Raw genomic sequence first — 22,206 nt, 5'->3', positions numbered from 1 at the left:
ATGGAAAGTTCATATAACACAAGTCACCTTGCTGGCAGTTCTGCCTCCAGTAGTCCACAGCAGGCTTTAGGGGGCCTGTTTCCCCAGCATGCGGCTCTCAGCCCTCCAGCACGGCACAAAGCCTTAGATCCAAAAAACAGACACCTCTCTGCTGAGCCCAGCTGCCTATTTAACCACCTCCGGACCGCCTAACGCAGGATCGCGTTCCGGAGGTGGCAGCGCTGCGCAGAGTCACGCATATACGCGTCATCTCGCGAGACGCGAGATTTCGCTCCAAGCTGGCCCGCGCATGCGCATCGCGGGCCGGCAAAATTAAAAGAAGTATTTCGTCACCAGCCTGCCAGCAACGATCATTGGCTGGCAGGCTGGCGATTTTCAAAAAATCCAATCCAAAGTCATATAACAGATCATATTAGTAAATATGATCTGTTATATGGCTTGTCTGCTCCTGTGCTGGTCCTTTTCGTCGGTTGGATCCAGCACAGGAGCAGACTGAACTGTGAGTAGCACCAACACTACACCTTAGCCCCAGATCACCCACCTGCACCCCAATTAACCCTTTGATCACCCCTTTGATCGCCCCTGTCAATCACTAGTGAAAGGAAAAAAAGTGATCAGTGTAAACTGTCACTTTTTTTTTTTCACTGGTATTGGCTGTTAGGTTTTAGGGATAGTTTAGGCCCCTTGGTTAGGTAGTTAGCGTCAGTTAGCGCCCACCCCACCGCACCGCAGTCACTTTTATTCGCTGTTTAGCGTATCGCTAATCAGCATTTGTACTTTTATAGTATCTGTAAGTGATCAAAACTGATCACGGTCAGATCTATAATAGTATTAGTGTCACCTTAGCTCGCCCTCCACCCAAAACGCAGTGTTTGCCCGATCAGGCCTGATCGGTCGCCCACACGTGCGTTCACCCACGCCCGCCCCACCGCAGTGACAAAAAATATATATTTTTTGATCACTGCACATTCATTTTACACGCACTGCGGCGATAAAAAAATCAGTTTTGATATTTTTTATCAACCGCAGCAGCCTCCGGTACTTCGCTAGCCTCCCCTTTGTAAGACAGGTTTGCTTTTTTTCTTGGGTAGTCTCAGGGAATACCCCTAAATTTAGTAGTCCAAAATGTCAAACAGGGGGTATTCTTCTGAAGAGGCCTACAGGATTCTGACCCAGTCGGATGAGGAGTGGGAACCCTCATCTGATGAATCTAGCGGGTCAGAATATGAACCTGTAGAAAGCAGTGGCTCTCTGACCCAAAGTTCGGACGAGGAGGTGGAGGTCCCTGATAGCACCAGGCGTACCAGGCCCCGTGTCGCTAGACCACAGGTTACGCAGGATCCGCTTCAAGAGCAGCAGAGTGGGGCTGTCGCTGCCGGATCACGTGGTGAGGCATACACCAGCAGCGCAGCCCTTCCTGGACCTAGTACTAGCACTGCCGTACAACCTGGTGAAGTAGCGAGCACCAGAAGGGCAGTTGAAGCTGGTACGGTGGCACGTGCAATAGTTACCCCGTCGCAGCCACCGCACAGACAGGCCCGTAGAGCCCCTAGAGTCCCTGAGGTGCTGGCAAATCCTGATTGGCAGTCACCAACTTCAGCCGCACCAGTAGTTCCCCCTTTCACCGCCCAGTCTGGAGTTCGGGTTGAGACGGCTCAAATCGGTTCGGCCCTGGGATTTTTTGAGCTGTTCTTGACTGCGGAGCTCTTGGACTTAGTTGTGGCAGAGACAAACCGGTATGCCACACAATTTATAACCGCAAACCCGGGAAGCTATTATGCCCAGCCTTTCCGGTGGAAACCAGTCCAAGTTTCCGAAATTAAAATTTTTCTGGGCCTTCTCCTCAACATGGGCCTGACAAAAAAGCATGAATTGCGGTCATATTGGTCAACGCACCCAATTCATCACATGCCCATGTTCTCTGCTGCTATGTCCAGGACACGATTTGAGACCATCCTCCGTTTTCTGCATTTTAGCGACAACACCACCTCCCGTCCCAGAGGCCACCCTGCTTTTGACCGGCTCCACAAAATTCGGCCCCTCATAGACCATTTCAACCTGAAATTTGCAGATTTGTATACCCCTGAGCAAAACATCTGCGTAGACGAGTCCCTAATACATTTTACCGGGCGCCTTGGCTTCAAACAATACATCCCAAGCAAGCGTGCCCGGTATGGGGTCAAATTGTATAAGCTCTGTGAAAGGGCCACAGGCTATACCCACAAATTTCGGATCTATGAGGGAAAAGATCAGACCCTGGAGCCGGTCGGTTGCCCTGACTACCTGGGGAGCAGTGGGAAGACAGTCTGGGACTTGGTGTCACCCTTATTCGGCAAGGGGTACCATCTTTATGTGGACAATTTCTACACAAGTGTGGCCCTCTTTAGGCATTTGTTTCTAGAACGGATTTGCGCCTGTGGCACCGCGCGAACTAGTCGCGTGGGCTTCCCCCAACGGCTTGTAACCACCCGTCTTGCAAGGGGGCAGAGGGCTGCCTTGTGTAACGAAGAACTGCTCGCGGTGAAATGGAGAGACAAGCGTGAAGTTTACATGCTCTCCTCCATTCACGCAGACACGACAATCCAAATTGAGCGAGCAACCCGTGTCATTGAAAAGCCCCTCTGTGTCCACGACTATAATGCGCTCATGGGAGGGGTGGACTTCAATGACCAGATGTTGTCTCCGTATTTAGTTTCCCGCAGAACCAGACGCTGGTATAAGAAGGTGTCTGTATATTTGATTCAATTGGCGCTGTACAATAGTTTTGTTCTCTACAGTAAGGCTGGGAGAACACGATCCTTCCTCAAATTCCAGGAAGAGATCATCGAGAACCTCCTGTATCCAGAAGGTTCCGTGGCCCCATCCACCAGTGTAGTTAGCCGTCTACACGAGCGACATTTCCCCAGTGTCGTTCCTGGTACCTCAACCCAACCGTCACCCCGAAAAAGATGTCGTGTCTGTAGCAGGAGTGGAATAAGGCGTGACACCCGCTATTTCTGTCCTGACTGTGCTGACCACCCTGCCCTATGCTATGGAGAGTGTTTCCGGAAGTACCACACACAGGTACACCTAGCATAGGGATCACATCTCACCAGGACAGGCACACAGGGCTATTAGGGCCCATTCACTCACAGCTGCTGCAAACCTCTCCTTTCACCTGGGATAAAGTGCATAACGTACTTCGCCACATCTTTGGGCGATTTGCGCTTTGCACATTGTCCCATGGGGAAGGAGAGGTTTGTTCTATAAAAGGTAAAAAAAACTAAAAACAAAAAAAAAAATTACCGGTAAGTAAAAAAGTTAAAAAAGTTAAAAAAAAGTTAATATGTTCTGTTCTAAAGTTAATAAAGTTATTGCTTTGCGGCCTGTTTTTTTCTTTTTTGTTTTGTTTTTTTTACCTTTCAGGTGGACCAACCGATCGACTAGCTGCAGCACTGATGTGCATTCGGACAGAAGCATTGCGCTGCTGTCAGATTACACGCAAGTCGGTGTATGCGGCGCTGCAAGACGAGATTTCTCCTCTGCAGTAAAAGATACGTTTGCCGAGGCATATGAGCTGAGGAGGTGGCGGTGTTCATATACTTTGGCAAACACTTTGTATATATAAAAAAAAAAATCCCGGCAATGATTTATTCATCCACATCGATTGATGTGAATGGAGAAATCGGGTTTGCCAGGGCATACGAGCTAAGTGGGCATGGATGTTGGGCGGAGCTCCTATGTCCTGGCAGACGCCTTTCCCCTCCTTTTTCTTTTTTTGGCAGAGATTTTTTCATCCACATTGATCGATGCGAATGAAGAAATCTGTGCCGTTCATTTTTTTCTTTCAGCCCAGCGGCTGAACGGAAAAAAAAAATCTCATTACCTGTATGCTCAATATAAGGAGAATAGCAGAAACTCCTAATGCTGGGCATACATGTAATGATTGCGGAGACCCTCAAATGCCAGGGCAGTACAAACACCCCACAAATAACACCATTTTGGAAAGAAGACACCCCAAGGTATTCGCTGAGGGGCATATTGAGTCCATGAAAGATTGAAATTTTTGTCCCAAGTTAGCGGAAAGGGAGACTTTGTGAGAACAAAATCAAAAAAATCAATTTCCGCTAACTTGTGCCAAAAATTTTTTTTTTCAATGAACTTGCCATGCCCCTCATTGAATACCTTGGGGTGTCTTCTTTCCAAAATGGGGTCACATGTGGGGTATTTATACTGCCCTGGCATTTTAGGGGCCCCAAAGCGTGAGAAGAAGTCTGGTATCCAAATGTCTAAAAATGCCCTCCTAAAAGGAATTTGGGCCCCTTTGCCCACCTAGGCTGCAAAAAAGTGTCACACATCTGGTATCTCCGTATTCAGTAGAAGTTGGTGAATGTGTTTTGGGGTGTCATTTTACATATACCCATGCTGGGTGAGATAAATATCTTGGTCAAATGCCAACTTTGTATAAAAAAATGGGAAAAGTTGTCTTTTGCCAAGATATTTCTCTCACCCAGCATGGGTATATGTAAAATGACACCACAAAACACATTCCCCAACTTCTCCCGAGTACGGCGATACCAGATGTGTAACACTTTTTTGCAGCCTAGGTGGGCAAAGGGGCCCACATTCCAAAGAGCACCTTTCGGATTTCACAGGTCATTTACCTACTTACCACACATTAGGGCCCCTGGAAAATGCCAGGGCAGTATAACTACCCCACAAGTGACCCTATTTTGGAAAGAAGACACCCCAAGGTATTCCGTGAGGGGCATGGCGAGTTCCTAGAATTTTTTATTTTTTGTCACAAGTTAGTGGAAAATGATGATTTTTTTTTTTTTTTTTTTTTTTTTACATACAAAGTCTCATATTCCACTAACTTGTGACAAAAAATAAAAACTTCCATGAACTCACTATGCCCATCAGCGAATACCTTGGGGTCTCTTCTTTCCAAAATGGGGTCACTTGTGGGGTAGTTATACTGCCCTGGCATTCTAGGGGCCCAAATGTGTGGTAAGGAGTTTGAAATCAAATTCTGTAAAAAATGACGAGTGAAATCCGAAAGGTGCTCTTTGGAATATGGGCCCCTTTGCCCACCTAGGCTGCAAAAAAGTGTCACACATCTGGTATCTCCGTATTCAGTAGAAGTTGGGGAATGTGTTTTGGGGTGTCTTTTTACATATACCCATGCTGGGTGAGAGAAATATCTTGGTCAAATGCCAACTTTGTATAAAAAAATGGGAAAAGTTGTCTTTTGCCAAGATATTTCTCTCACCCAGCATGGGTATATGTAAAATGACACCCCAAAACACATTCCCCAACTTCTACTGAATACGGAGATACCAGATGTGTGACACTTTTTTGCAGCCTAGGTGGGCAAAGGGGCCCATATTCCAAAGAGCACCTTTCGGATTTCACTCGTCATTTTTTACAGAATTTGATTTCAAACTCCTTACCACACATTTGGGCCCCTAGAATGCCAGGGCAGTATAACTACCCCACAAGTGACCCCATTTTGGAAAGAAGAGACCCCAAGGTATTCGCTGATGGGCATGGCGAGTTCATGGAAGTTTTTATTTTTTGTCACAAGTTAGTGGAATATGAGACTTTGTATGAAAAAAAAAAAAAAAAAAAAAAAAATCATCATTTTCCACTAACTTGTGACAAAAAATAAAAAATTCTAGGAACTCGCCATACCCCTCACGGAATACCTTGGGGTGTCTTCTTTCCAAAATGGGGTCACTTGTGGGGTAGTTATACTGCCCTGGCATTCTAGGGGCCCAAATGTGTGGTAAGGAGTTTGAAATCAAATTCTGTAAAAAATGACGAGTGAAATCCGAAAGGTGCTCTTTGGAATATGGGCCCCTTTGCCCACCTAGGCTGCAAAAAAGTGTCACACATCTGGTATCTCCGTACTCAGTAGAAGTTGGGGAATGTGTTTTGGGGTGTCATTTTACATATACCCATGCTGGGTGAGAGAAATATCTTGGCAAAAGACAACTTTTCCCATTTTTTTATACAAAGTTGGCATTTGACCAAGATATTTATCTCACCCAGCATGGGTATATGTAAAAAGACACCCCAAAACACATTCCCCAACTTCTACTGAATACGGAGATACCACATGTGTGACACTTTTTTGCAGCCTAGGTGGGCAAAGGGGCCCATATTCCAAAGAGCACCTTTCGGATTTCACTCGTCATTTTTTACAGAATTTGATTTCAAACTCCTTACCACACATTTGGGCCCCTAGAATGCCAGGGCAGTATAACTACCCCACAAGTGACCCCATTTTGGAAAGAAGACACCCCAAGGTATTCCGTGAGGGGCATGGCGAGTTCCTAGAATTTTTTATTTTTTGTCACAAGTTAGTGTAAAATGATGATTTTTTTTTTTTTCATACAAAGTCTCATATTCCACTAACTTGTGACAAAAAATAAAAACTTCCATGAACTCGCCATGCCCATCAGTGAATACCTTGGGGTCTCTTCTTTCCAAAATGGGGTCACTTGTGGGGTAGTTATACTGCCCTGGCATTCTAGGGGCCCAAATGTGTGGTAAGGAGTTTGAAATCAAATTCTGTAAAAAATGACGAGTGAAATCCGAAAGGTGCTCTTTGGAATATGGGCCCCTTTGCCCACCTAGGCTGCAAAAAAGTGTCACACATCTGGTATCTCCGTATTCAGTAGAAGTTGGGGAATGTGTTTTGGGGTGTCATTTTACATATACCCATGCTGGGTGAGAGAAATATCTTGGCAAAAGACAACTTTTCCCATTTTTTTATACAAAGTTGGCATTTGACCAAGATATTTCTCTCACCCAGCATGGGTATATGTAAAAAGACACCCCAAAACACATTCCCCAACTTCTACTGAATACGGAGATACCAGATGTGTGACACTTTTTTGCAGCCTAGGTGGGCAAAGGGGCCCATATTCCAAAGAGCACCTTTCGGATTTCACTCGTCATTTTTTACAGAATTTGATTTCAAACTCCTTACCACACATTTGGGCCCCTAGAATGCCAGGGCAGTATAACTACCCCACAAGTGACCCCATTTTGGAAAGAAGAGACCCCAAGGTATTCGCTGATGGGCATAGTGAGTTCATAGAACTTTTTATTTTTTGTCACAAGTTAGTGGAATATGAGACTTTGTAAGAAAAAAAAAATAAAATAAAAAAATCATCATTTTCCGCTAACTTGTGACAAAAAATAAAAAGTTCTATGAACTCACTATGCCCACCAGCGAATACCTTAGGGTGTGTACTTTCCGAAATGGGGTCATTTGTGGGGTATTTGTACTGTCTGGGCATTGTAGAACCTCAGGAAACATGACAGGTGCTCAGAAAGTCACAGCTGCTTCAAAAAGCGGAAATTCACATTTTTGTACCATAGTTTGTAAACGCTATAACTTTTACCCAAACCATTTTTTTTTTACCCAAACATTTTTTTTTTATCAAAGACATGTAGAACAATAAATTTAGAGCAAAATTTATATATGGATCTTGTTTTTTTTTGCAAAATTTTACAACTGAAAGTGAAAAATGTCATTTTTTTGCAAAAAAATCGTTAAATTTCGATTAATAACAAAAAAAGTAAAAATGTCAGCAGCAATGAAATACCACCAAATGAAAGCTCTATTAGTGAGAATAAAAGGAGGTAAAATTCATTTGGGTGGTAAGTTGCATGACCGAGCAATAAATGGTGAAAGTAGTGTAGGTCAGAAGTGTAAAAAGTGGCCTGGTCTTTCAGGGTGTTTAAGCACTGGGGGCTGAGGTGGTTAAGGACAGCCAGGTGCTGCCAAAACCCGGACCGGCACTTAAACTCCGGTCTGGTATTTGACCTCACCTGGCTAGAAACCAGCCGAGCCGCACACGCTGGGAGGAAAATACCTGCCTTGCCAGACACAACCCCTCACTGTGTCACTATATATATATATATATATATATATATATATATATATATATATATATATATATATATATATATATATATATCTCACATACACAGTTTTCCTAGATTGTGGAGGGCAGGGACATTACCCCTGTAATGGTCTTTCTCTACACAAAGGGGCCTTTGAATTAATGAAATTCATAGATCTAGCCAAGTCTGGCTGGAGCTCTGCTGAAGTGCACCCAGGACAGGAACAAGTGAGCCTTTTGTCCCTTTACTAAGGCTTAGACTGTACATTCATTTTACTACCGCTCTATAATTGTAACTGGAAAGGCAATGTTATCTACAACATTGGAGATCTGTTTGCTGGCTGGGATTATAACAAGTATACATACATTATATACATACATGTATATTAATTTACAATGATTTGTCTGCATCTACTTTACCTGGTCACTTATAAAAGTGCAGGGCTATACACATACAAACTGAAAGATCTCTACAGGTCATCAGAACTGGAAATATTTCCGTAATATGGTGATCAAGACAGGCATTTAACTGCACTATGATCACACAGAGCAAATGAGATGCAGATTTTCTGCCAGGAAACTGTGGTTGGAAAAATACAGCTTTTACAGTAGCATCAAAGAGAAATCTCATCCATACTGTGTGGGGAAAAAGCAAGTCATTGGCTGCAGTGGAACAGGTGACCATGGCTATTCCGGGAGGAAGAAAACAAGCAACAAACCAGAAGATGGACATGCGGGAGCCACCATTTAATTTTGTATATGATATAGTGGGGAGTTGGATAAAAAAAAAAATCCATATGGGGTGAAATTGGAAAAAAAAAATTCCATTCCGCAACGGTTTTATTTTTATGGACTTCCCTATATGGTAAAACGGACCAGTTAATTTCATTCTCCAGGTCTGTACGATTATGGCGATACCACATATGTATACTTTTACTTGCGTTTTTATACTAAAAAGAAAAATAAATAAATATTTTTTTCTTTTCGTTGTCATATTCTGACCCTTTTTACTTTTTGGTAGTTATTTGTATGGAGTTGTGTGAGCGCTCAATTTTTGCGGGGCGATCTGTACTTTTCATTGATGCCATTTTGGGGTGTGTATGACTTTTTGATCACTTTTTATTACATTTTTTTGTGGGAAGAGAAGAGACCAAAAAACGGTGAATCGGTCATTTTGGCTTTTTTTTTTTACTTTTCGCTGTTTTCCGTATGGGATAAATATTTTTATAATAGTAAGAGCGTTTTCACACACGGCGATGCCCATGATGTGTATTTAAAAAATAAATAAAAAAATTACACTTTATTTTCATTTTGGGGAAGGGGTTGATTTGAATTATATATATATATATATAATTTTTTTTTTTTATTATTATTTTTGAAAACATTTTATTTTTTGACACTTTTTTTTTATAGGAAACTATAACAAGCAATCCGCAGATTGTTTTTTTTCATAGACTCCAATGCAATAGCATTAGAGTCAATGGGGATTATACTATGTTCCTATGGAGCCCTGTCGGGAAGGGGTTAAAGGGGTTGTCAACAAGTTTTGTTTTTTAAACTGCAACTTCAGAAAACGATTTTCTGACTTTAGGACGGTCCAAAACACACTCCATCCATTTTTCTTTTAATGACTGGCACATGGAACACTAGTTCTAATAATTCTCCCATGGATTTGGAGGTAACCATCAATCCGTTTGATTCTGCTGCATGATTGTTGGTGACACAGCAATTACCACTGCATAGCTGATAATGTCGGGGCCGCTTTAGATAGCTGTCAACTGAACGCTCATTAGGGTATTACTCCCAATCACCCCATACAATTCTAAATGTATATGTGGTAATTGCCTGTGCCTGAACATGTGACTGTGTTTTCAGTGACAAAAAGGCAATAAAGTACCTGCCTAAACCTCCTCCACCCTCATCTGTCTGCCATCAGGGGAGACAGCACCCCCTTTCCCATACACATAAGATCAGGGCTGGCCAACCTGCGGCTCTCCAGCTGTTGCAAAACTACAATTCCCACCATGCAATGCTGTAGGCTGATAGTTGTAGACAGTCTGGGCATGCTGGGAGTTGTAGTTTTGCAACAGCTGGAGAGCCTCAGGTTGGCCATCCCTGCATAAGATAGTCAGCAGGTTCAGTTGAATTACATCTACCATAAGTCTACCTTCACACTGGCGTTTTGGCTTTCCGTTTAGGAGATCCGTTCAGGGCTCTCAGAAGAGGTCCAAAACGGATCAGTTGTGGTCCAAAACGGATCAGAATGCCCCAATGCATTCTGAATGGAAAAGGATCTGCTCAGAATGCATCAGTTTGCCTCTGTTCCGTCTCCATTCCGCTCTGGAGGTGGACACCAAAACGCTGCTTGCCATGTGGTGCGGAGCAAGACGGATCCGTCCTGACAGACAATGTAAGTCAATGGGAACGGATTCATTTTCTCTGGCACAATAGAAAACAGATCCGTCTCCCATTGACTTTCACAGACAGATATGTCATGGCTATAGAAGACATAATACAATCGGATTCGTTCATGACGGATGCACGTAGTTGTATTATTGTAACAGAAGCGGTTTTGCAGATCCATGATGGATCCGCAAAAAACGCTAGTGTGAAAGTAGCCAAAAGTGTGTGGGCAGCTTCATAGCAAGAAACTGGGGTTTCTGATTTTTCACTTTATTCTTCACAAATAGCCTTTTTACATTTTATTTTCACCTATATGGTCTCCTTTAAGACAAATATACAGTCGTGGCCAAAAGTTTTGAGAATTACATAAATATTGGAAATTGGAAAAGTTGCTGCTTATGTTTTTATAATAGCAATTTGCATATACTCCAGAATGTTATGAAGAGTGATCAGATGAATTGCATAGTCCTTCTTTGCCATGAAAATTAACTTAATCCCAAAAAAAACTTTCCACTGCATTTCATTGCTGTCATTAAAGGACCTGCTGAGATCATTTCAGTAATCGTCTTGTTAACTCAGGTGAGAATGTTGACGAGCACAAGGCTAGAGATCATTATGTCAGGCTGATTGGGTTAAAATGGCAGACTTGACATGTTAAAAGGAGGGTGATGCTTGAAATCATTGTTCTTCCATTGTTAACCATGGTGACCTGCAAAGAAACACGTGCAGCCATCATTGCGTTGCATAAAAATGGCTTCACAGGCAAGGATATTGTGGCTACTAAGATTGCACCTCAATCAACAATTTATAGGATCATCAAGAACTTCAAGGAAAGGTTCAATTCTTGTTAAGAAGGCTTCAGGGCATCCAAGAAAGTCCAGCAAGCGCCAGGATCGTCTCCTAAAGAGGATTCAGCTGCGGGATCGGAGTGCCACCAGTGCAGAGCTTGCTCAGGAATGGCAGCAGGCAGGTGTGAGCGCATCTGCACGCACAGTGAGGCGAAGACTTTTGGAAGATGGCCTGGTGTCAAAAAGGCAGCAAAGAAGCCACTTCTCTCCCAAAAAAAACATCAGGGACAGATTGATCTTCTGCAGAAAGTATGGTGAATGGACTGCTGAGGACTGGGGCAAAGTCATATTCTCTGATGAAGCCTCTTTCTGATTGTTTGGGGCATCTGGAAAAAGGCTTGTCCGGAGAAGAAAAGGTGAGCGCTACCATCAGTCCTGTGTCATGCCAACAGTAAAGCATCCTGAGACCATTCATGTGTGGGGTTGCTTCTCATCCAAGGGAGTGGGCTCACTCACAATTTTGCCCCAAAACACAGCCATGAATAAAGAATGGTACCAAAACACCCTCCAACAGCAACTTCTTCCAACAATCCAACAACAGTTTGGTGAAGAACAATGCATTTTCCAGCACGATGGAGCACCGTGCCATAAGGCAAAAGTGATAACTAAGTGGCTCGGGGACCAAAACGTTGACATTTTGGGTCCATGGCCTGGAAACTCCCCAGATCTTAATCCCATTGAGAACTTGTGGTCAATCCTCAAGAGGCGGGTGGACAAACAAAAACCCACTAATTCTGACAAACTCTAAGAAGTGATTATGAAAGAATGGGTTGCTATCAGTCAGGAATTGGCCCAGAAGTTGATTGAGAGCATGCCCAGTCGAATTGCAGACGTCCTGAAAAAGAAGGGCCAACACTGCAAATACTGACTCTTTGCATAAATGTCATGTAATTGTCGATAAAAGCCTTTGAAACGTATGAAGTGCGTGTAATTATATTTCACTACATCACAGAAACAACTGAAACAAAGATCTAAAAGCAGTTTAGCAGCAAACTTTGTGAAAACTAATATTTGTGTCATTCTCAAAACTTTTGGCCACGACTGTACAATATTTATTTAGTATGCAAATACATGGATCAAGGGCAGCTGTCCAAAAAGGAAGAGCCGAATTGGAAAAAGGGTACTTTCACACTAGCATTATTCTTTTCCGGCATTGAGTTCCGTCCTAGGGGCCCAATACCGGAAAAAAGCTGATCAGTTTTAGGCCTAGTTCACACGAACGTATGGCTTTTGTAGTTTTTTTTCGGTCAGTTTTTCACGGATCCGTTGTTCCATTTTTGAGTTCCGATGTGTTTCCGTTCTGTTTTTCCGTTCCATTTTTCAGTTTGTCATATACAGTATACAGTAATTACATAGAAAAAATTGGGCTGGGCATAACATTTTCAATAGATGGTTCCGCAAAAACGGAACGGATACGGAAGACATACAGATGCATTTCCGTATGTGTTCCGTTTTTTTTTGCGGACCCATTGACTTGAATGGAGCCACGGATTGTGATTTGCAGGCAATAATAGGACATGTTCTATCTTTCAACGGAACGGAAAAACGGAAATACGGAAACGGAATGCTTACAGAACACATTCCGCTTTTAATGCGGAACCATTGAAATGAATGGTTCCGTATACGGAACACAAAAAAACGGCCCGTACACTCGCAAAAAAAACGATCGTGTGAACTAGGCCTTATCCTAATGCATTCTGAATGGAGAGAAATACGTTCAGGATGCATCAGGATGTCTTCAGTTCAGTCTTTTTGCCTTTTCAGGATGGAGATAATACCGCAGCATGCTGCAGTTTTATCTCCGTCCAAAATTCCGGAACACTTGCTGGAATTTTTTCCCATTGAAATGCATTAATGCCGGATCCGGCCCCGAGTGTTTCGGCAAAACAGATCAGTTTTTGCAGTCTGCGCATGCTCAGACCGCATAAAATGTGAAAAAAATAAAATGCCGGATCCGTTTTTCCAGGATGACAACGAAGAGACGGATCCGGCATTTCAATGCATTTGTCAGAGAGATCAGGATCCTGATCTGTCTGACAGATGCCATCAGTTTGCATACGTTTGGACGGATCCGGTAGGCAGTTCCGGCGACGGAACTGCCTGCCGGAATCCTCTGCCGCAAGTGTGAAAGTAGCCTTAACATAGATGTATACTGAGAAACTTCCTTTGTAAGAAAAAGTATTATACATACTCTGGAAAAATAAAAACAAGAAGAGTACAAGGAGCGTAAAAGATAAAAACTTACCATCTCTATTAAGCCAAAGCTTCTTCTGCCGGTACAGCAAGAGCTTGTTATGTACATAAGGAAGCAGAAACTTGATGCACCAGCTCTCCACTCCCAATTTATTTTCCACCAGAACGATGGGACTGCGATTAAATTTTGCTTCAGGACATGGAATTAAGCCGATTTCATCTCTGTGGAATAGACAATAAATATTCCCATCAATTCTAAACAAGCCCGTCTTCACACCAGCCAGAACAGACGTTCCCCCGCATTATACGTGCTTTTCCAGCCAGATAGGAGTGGTTGTTCTACAAGAAGAGTATTGAACAGCCTGTAGCGGCGCCACGGAAACTCCCCGCCAAGGCTAATGCACCCTAAATGAACTACAATACGTGTGGCCACATCCAAAACCGTCCCTATTAACCAGGCCCTGGACATCGGTAAACAGAGAAAGATACAAGAAATACAACAATAGGGAATAAATAAAAAACAGCACCTACGCGTTTCGTCTGCCGAGTCTAGGGGGAAAAATATGTTGGGGGGGCGGAACAGTCAAAATACAGATGCTATCCGTGTTATTTCAAGGACCTACAGACTATAATGGCCGCGAAGGATCCGTAAACATGGCCAAAAATAGGGAATGCTTCTGTGAACGACCCACGGACCATTAAAATTCACGGATGTGTGCTGGAGAACACATGATTCACCGTCATTTGAATAAGGTTTTAGGATTAGCAGATACAGTGATCCCTCAGGATACAATATTTCCAACATACAACGGTCTTTTCTGACCCATCAGAAGTTGAAACCAGACTCAACATACAATCATTTCTGATGATGTTATTTTTAATTTTCCATGTCACTTTTTATATTTAGGCTGGGTTCAGACCTGAGCGTTTTACAGCGCATTCCTACGCGCTGTAAAACGCTCAACAGGAAAAAACCAATGTTTCCCTATGGGCATGGTTCTCACCTGAGCTGTAAAAGGCCCTACGCCTCAAGAAGTACAGGAGCTTCTTTGGGGCGTATTGTCGCGCGTTCCCACCCATAGACTTCAGCGGGAACGCGCCTAAATGGGCGTTTGCTTGTTTCCGCCCATTAAAAACGCCCGATAAAAACGCCTGTAAAAAGCGCATATCGAATACGCTCAGGTCTGAACCCAACCTAAAACTAAAACCAAAAACCCTGCAGTTTTCGCACTGCCCACTATGTCTAATAATCGGCTCCTCTTCTTGGTTTGTACAGATCACTTTACTGCAGTTAACTAATTCTAATCCTGCCTGTAATGATACCACCTCTATGTATAGATAAGACAGGATCCCCCATTCACAATAGGTGATATCACAACGTATCAGCTCTCACCTGACCTCAGTACAGATCACAGAGGATGCCTAGAAAACTCTCCCATAGAAGTCAATGCGGTCCCCTCCTGACCATTGTGTCTATGGCCCATGGGGCTGCCATAAAGCAATTTTCTTGATGCTTAGTTCGCTAATGTTCAGAAAATAAAATAAGAAATCTACAATCAGATTAGAAAAAAAAAAAAAGATGTGTGTTACTATCTGGTTTTAACTGGCAGATAACATTTTTGGTGACATGCTCCCTTTAAACCTTCATTTTCCCTCATCTGGGATGATATTTTGAGGCTTTAGAACGATTAACTTACAATGGTCGTCCTGGAAGCAATTGATATTGTAACTTGAGGGACCACTGTAATTTGAAGGTGAAATTAGAGTCAGGTGTTTTCAGTCAATGGGATGACAACCAGGGGTGAGTGGGCAACCAGTTTTATGTAAAGAACAGTGAGCTGTTGATGCTCATCAGGCTGGAAAAGATTATAAAACCATCATAAAGAGATTGGATTCCACCAATTCATAGTCAGACAGATTGTGTACAGATGGAGGAAATTCATGACTATTATGACCCTCCCCAGGAGTGGTCAACCACCGAAGAGCACACCAAAAGTAAGGAGTGTAATAGTCCACGAGGTCACAAAAGAGCACAAATATATGTTTTTATTGTGTGAAACTGAAATAAATGAAAAAAAATAAAATAAAAATAGACATATTAGGTATCGTCTGTAACGACTGGCTCTGTATCACATGATCTACCCATTGTTTGGTCACCTTGCCACAAAAAAAGTGTAATATTGAACTATCAAAAAAGCATATGCACCCAAAAATAGTACCAATAAAAACGTCAACTCTTCCTGTTGCTATGTCTATGGCTTTCAGAAACTCGAGAGACAAAAACATGATTTTTTTTTTCCCAAAATGCTTCATTATGTAAAACAGAAACAAAAAAAATAAAAATAGACATATTTGGTTTCATCACATCCGTAACAACCTGTTCTATAAAAATAACACATGATCAATCCTGTGAGGTGTACACTGTAAAAAACTAAAAATTAAAACTGTGCCAGAACAGCCATTTTTTGGTTACCTTGCCTCACAAAAAGCGTAATATCCAGCAATCAAAAATCACATGTGCCCCAAAATAGTACCAATAAAACTGTAACCTTATCCCGTAGTTTCAAAAATGGGTTAACTTTTTGGGAATTTCTACTGTAGGGGTGCCTCAGGGGGACTTGAAATCTGATTTTGTGCCTAAAAACCAGTCCAAAAAAATCTGCCCTCCAAAAGCCACAAGTTGCTCCTTCCCTTCTGCGCCCTGCCGTGTGCCCATACAGCAGTTTACGACCACATATGGGGTTTCTGTAAACTGCAGAATCAGGGCAATAAATATTGAGGTTTGATTTGCTGTTAACCCTTGCTGTGTTACAGGAAAAAAATGATTCAATTGGGAAATCTGCAAAAAAAAAAAAGTTCAAATTTGTAATGTCATCTTCATTTTCCTTTAAAGGGGTATTCCCATCACAGACAAGGGGGGCATATCACTAGGATATGCCCCCATTGTCTGATAGGTTTGGGTCCCGCTGCTTTCATTTCTATGAGGCCAACAGAAATGGCCAAGCCCGTTCTCCGTGTAGGTGCGGGTCCCAGAGGTGGGACCAGCACCTATCAGACAATGGGGCATATCATAGTGATATGCCCCCCATTGTCTGTGATGGCAAAACCCCTTTAACTCTTGTGGCACACCTAAAGGGTTAACAAAGTTTGTTAAATCAGTTTTGAATAACTTGAGGGGTATAGTTTGTAAAATGGGGTCATTTATGGGTGGTTTCTACTATGTAAGTCCCACAAAGTGACTTCATACCAGAACTGGTCCTTAACCACCTCCGGACCGCCTAACGCAGATTCGCGTTCCGGAGGTGGCAGCGCTGCGCACAATCACGCATATACGCGTCATCTCGCGAGACGCGAGATTTCGCTCAAAGCCGGCACGCGCATGCGCATCGCGGGCCGGCAAAATTTAAAGAACAGGTTCGTCACCAGCCTGCCAGCAACGATCATTGGCTGGCAGGCTGGCGATTTTCAAAAAATCCAATCACAAGTCATATAACAGATCATATTAGTAAATATGATCTGTTATATGGCTTGTCTGCTCCTCTGCTGGTCCTTTTCGTCGGTTGGATCCAGCAGAGGAACAGACTGAACTGTGAGTACACCAAACACTACACCTTAGCCCCAGATCACCCCCCTGCACCCCAATTAACCCTTTGATCACCCCTGTCAATCACTAGTGAAAGGAAAAAAAGTGATCAGTGTAAACTGTCACTTTTTTTTTTTCACTAGTATTGGCTGTTAGGTTTTAGGGATAGTTTAGGCCCCTTGGTTAGGTAGTTTAGCGTGAGTTAGCGCCCAGCCCACCGCACTCACTTATTCGCTGTTTAGCATATCGCTAATCAGCATTTGTACTTTTATAGTATCTGTAAGTGATCAAAACTGATCACGGTCAGATCTATAATAGTATTAGTGTCACCTTAGCTCGCCCTCCACCCAAAACGCAGTGTTTGCCCGATCAGGCCTGATCGGTCGCCCACACGTGCGTTCACCCACGCCCGCCCCACCGCAGTGACAAAAAAAATATATTTTTTTGATCACTGCACATTCATTTTACACGCACTGCGGCGATAAAAAAATCAGTTTTGATTTTTTTTATCAACCGCAGCGGCCTCCGGTACTTCGCTAGCCTTCCCTTTGTAAGACAGGTTTGCTTTTTTTCTTGGGTAGTCTCAGGGAATACCCCTAAATTTAGTAGTCCAAAATGTCAAACAGGGGGTATTCTTCTGAAGAGGCCTACAGGATTCTGACCCAGTCGGATGAGGAGTGGGAACCCTCATCTGACGAATCTAGCGGGTCAGAATATGAACCTGTGGAAAGCAGTGGCTCTCTGACCCAAAGTTTGGACGAGGAGGTGGAGGTCCCTGATAGCACCAGGCGTACCAGGCCCTGTGTCGCTAGACCACAGGTTATGCAGGATCCGCTTCAAGAGCAGCAGAGTGGGGCTGTCGCTGCCGGATCACGTGGTGAGGCATACACCAGCAGCGCAGCCCTCCCTGGACCTAGTACCAGCACTGCCGTACAACATGGTGACGTGGCGAGCACCAGAAGGGCAGTTGAAGCTGGTACGGTGGCACGTGCAGTAGTTACCCGGTCGCAGCCACCGCACAGACAGGCCCGTAGAGCCCCTAGAATCCCTGAGGTGCTGGCAAACGCTGATTGGCAGTCACCAACTTCAGCCGCACCATTAGTTCCCCCTTTCACCGCCCAGTCTGGAGTTCGGGTTGAGACGGCTCAAATCGGTTCGGCCCTGGGATTTTTTGAGCTGTTCTTGACTGCGGAGCTCTTGGACTTAGTTGTGGCAGAGACAAACCGGTATGCCACACAATTTATATCCGCCAACCCGGGAAGCTATTATGCCCAGCCTTTCCGGTGGAAACCAGTCCAAGTTTCCGAACTTAAATTTTTTTTGGGCCTTCTCCTCAACATGGGTCTAACTAAAAAGCATGAATTGCGTTCATATTGGTCCACGAACCCGATTCATCACATGCCCATGTTCTCTGCTGGTATGTCCAGGGCACGATTTGAGGCCATCCTCCGTTTCCTGCATTTTAGCGACAACACCACCTCCCATCCCAGAGGCCACCCAGCTTTTGACCGGCTCCACAAAATTCGGCCCCTCATAGACCATTTCAACCAGAAATTTGCAGATTTGTATACCCCTGAGCAAAACATCTGCGTAGACGAGTCCCTAATACATTTTACCGGGCGCCTTGGCTTCAAACAATACATCCCAAGCAAGCGTGCCCGGTATGGGGTCAAATTGTATAAGCTCTGTGAAAGGGCCACAGGCTATACCCACAAATTTCGGATCTATGAGGGAAAAGATCAGACCCTGGAGCCGGTCGGTTGCCCTGACTACCTGGGGAGCAGTGGGAAGACAGTCTGGGACTTGGTGTCACCCTTATTCGGCAAGGGGTACCATCTTTATGTGGACAATTTTTACACAAGTGTGGCCCTCTTTAGGCATTTGTTTCTAGAACGGATTTGCGCCTGTGGCACCGCGCGAACTAGTCGCGTGGGCTTCCCCCAACGGCTTGTAACCACCCGTCTTGCAAGGGGGGAGAGGGCTGCCTTGTGTAACGAAGAACTGCTCGCGGTGAAATGGAGAGACAAGCGTGATGTTTACATGCTCTCCTCCATTCACGCAAACACGACAATCCAAATTGAGCGAGCAACCCGTGTCATTGAAAAGCCCCTCTGTGTCCACGACTATAATGCGCTCATGGGAGGGGTGGACTTCAATGACCAGAAGTTGTCTCCGTATTTAGTTTCCCGCAGAACCAGACGCTGGTATAAGAAGGTGTCTGTATATTTAATTCAATTGGCGCTGTATAATAGTTTTGTTCTCTACAGTAAGGCTGGGAGAACAGGATCCTTCCTCAAATTCCAGGAAGAGATCATCGAGAACCTCCTGTATCCAGGAGGTTCCGTGGCCCCATCCACCAGTGTAGTTAGCCGTCTACACGAGCGACATTGTCCCAGTGTCGTTCCTGGTACCTCAACCCAACCGTCACCCCGAAAAAGATGTCGTGTCTGTAGCAGGAGTGGAATAAGGCGTGACACCCGCTATTTCTGTCCTGACTGTCCTGACCACCCTGCCCTATGCTTTGGTGAGTGTTTCCGGAAGTACCACACACAGGTACACCTAGCATAGGGATTGCATCTCACAGGACAGGCACACAGGGCTATTAGGGCCCTTTTACTCACAGTTGCTGCAAACCTCTCCTTTCACCTGGGATAAAGTGCATAACGTACTTCGCCACATCTTTGGGCGATTTGCGCTTTGCACATTGTCCCATGGGGAAGGAGAGGTTTGTTCTATAAAGGTAAAAAAAACTAAACAAAAAAAAAATTACCGGTAAGTAAAAAAGTTAAAAAAAGTTAATATGTTCTGTTCTAAAGTTAATAAAGTTATTGCATTGCGGCCTGGTTTTTTCTTTTTTGTTTTGTTTTTTTTACCTTCCAGGTGGACCAACCGATCGACTAGCTGCAGCACTGATGTGCATTCTGACAGAAGCATTGCGCTGCTGTCAGATTACACGCAAGTCTGTGTATGCGGCGCTGCAAGACGAGATTTCTCCTCTGCAGTAAAAGATACGTTTGCCGAGGCATATGAGCTGAGGAGGTGGCGGTGTTCATATACTTTGGCAAACACTTTGTATATATAAAAAAAATAAAATCCCGGCAATGATTTATTCATCCACATCGATTGATGTGAATGGAGAAATCTGGTTTGCCAGGGCATACGAGCTAAGTGGGTATGGATGTTGGGCGGAGCTCCTATGTCCTGGCAGACGCCTTTCCCCTCCTTTTTCTTTTTTTGGCAGAGATTTTTTCATCCACATTGATCGATGCGAATGAAGAAATCTGTGCCGTTCATTTTTTTTCTTTCAGCCCAGAGGCTGAACGGAAAAAAAATATCTCATTACACGTATGCTCAATATAAGGAGAATAGCAGAAACTCCTAATGCTGGGCATACATGTAATGATTGCGGAGACCCTCAAATGCCAGGGCAGTACAAACACCCCACAAATGACCCCATTTTGGAAAGAAGACACCCCAAGGTATTTGCTGAGGGGCTTATTGAGTCCATGAAAGATTGAAATTTTTGTCCCAAGTTAGCGGAAAGGGAGACTTTGTGAGAAAAAAAATCCAAAAAATCTATTTCCGCTAACTTGTGCCAAAAATTTTTTGTTTCTATGAACTCGCCATGCCCCTCATTGAATACCTTGGGGTGTCTTCTTTCCAAAATGGGGTCACATGTGGGGTATTTATACTGCCCTGGCATTTTAGGGGCCCCAAAGCGTGAGAAGAAGTCTGGTATCCAAATGTCTAAAAATGCCCTCCTAAAAGGAATTTGGGCCCCTTTGCCCACCTAGGCTGCAAAAAAGTGTCACACATGTGGTATCTCCGTATTCAGGAGAAGTTGGGGAATGTGTTTTGGGGTGTCATTTTACATATACCCATGCTGGGTGAGATAAATATGTTGGTCAAATGCCAACTTTGTATAAAAAAAATGAGAAAAGTTGTCTTTTGCCAAGATATTTCTCTCACCCAGCATGGGTATATGTAAAATGACACCCCAAAACACATTCCCCAACTTCTCCTGAATACGGAGATACCAGATGTGTGACACTTTTTTGCAGCCTAGGTGGGCAAAGTGGCCCACATTCCAAAGAGCACCTTTCGGATTTCACAGGTCATTTACCTACTTACCACACATTTGGGCCCCTAGAATGCCAGGGCAGTATAACTACCCCACAAGTGACCCCATTTTGGAAAGAAGACACCCCAAGGTATTCCGTGAGGGGCATGGCGAGTTCCTAGAATTTTTTATTTTTTGTCACAAGTTAGTGGAAAATGATGATTTTTTTTTTTTCTTACAAAGTCTCATATTCCACTAACTTGTGACAAAAAAAAATAATTCTATGAACTCGCCATGCCCCTCACGGAATACCTTGGGGTGTCTTCTTTCCAAAATGGGGTCACTTGTGGGGTAGTTATACTGCCCTGGCATTCTAGGGGCCCAAATGTGTGGTAAGGAGTTTGAAATCAAATTCTGTAAAAAATGACCAGTGAAATCCGAAAGGTGCTCTTTGGAATATGGGCCCCTTTGCCCACCTAGGCTGCAAAAAAGTGTCACACATCTGGTATCTCCGTATTCAGGAGAAGTTGGGGAATGTGTTTTGGGGTGTCATTTTACATATACCCATGCTGGGTGAGAGAAATATCTTGGTCAAATGACAACTTTGTATAAAAAAATGGTAAAAGTTGTCTTTTGCCAAGATATTTCTCTCACCCAGCATGGGTATATGTAAAATGACACCCCAAAACACATTCCCCAACTTCTCCTGAATACGGAGATACCAGATGTGTGACACTTTTTTGCAGCCTAGGTGGGCAAAGGGGCCCATATTCCAAAGAGCACCTTTCGGATTTCACTGGTCATTTTTTACAGAATTTGATTTCAAACTCCTTACCACACATTTGGGCCCCTAGAATGCCAGGGCAGTATAACTACCCCACAAGTGACCCCATTTTGGAAAGAAGACACCCCAAGGTATTCCGTGAGGGGCATGGCAAGTTCCTAGAATTTTTTATTTTTTGTCACAAGTTAGTGGAAAATGATGATTTTTTTTTTTTTTCTTACAAAGTCTCATATTCCACTAACTTGTGACAAAAAATAAAAACTTCCATGAACTCACTATGCCCATCAGCGAATACCTTAGGGTGTCTACTTGCCGAAATGGGGTCATTTGTGGGGTGTTTGTACTGTCTGGGCATTGTAGAACCTCAGGAAACATGACAGGTGCTCAGAAAGTCAGAGCTGCTGCAAAAAGCGGAAATTCACATTTTTGTACCATAG

General features: G+C 43.7%; 1 protein-coding gene across 1 annotated transcript in view; it reads right to left on the bottom strand.

The window, feature by feature from the left end:
- Positions 1 to 22,206, bottom strand: part of PTAR1 (protein prenyltransferase alpha subunit repeat containing 1) — a 109,458-nt gene that overhangs the window by 72,608 nt on the left and 14,644 nt on the right. Inside the window, exon 2 of the mRNA XM_040417090.1 lies at positions 13,395 to 13,564. Within this exon, the coding sequence (XP_040273024.1) occupies positions 13,395 to 13,564 (170 nt within the window). The remainder of the gene's footprint in view (positions 1 to 13,394; positions 13,565 to 22,206) is intronic.

Source organism: Bufo bufo, chromosome 2, assembly GCF_905171765.1.
Source record: "Bufo bufo chromosome 2, aBufBuf1.1, whole genome shotgun sequence".
NCBI lineage: Eukaryota > Metazoa > Chordata > Amphibia > Anura > Bufonidae > Bufo > Bufo bufo.
The sequence above is the reverse complement of the archived record's forward strand: the minus strand, read 5'-3'. Positions and strand labels throughout refer to the sequence as shown.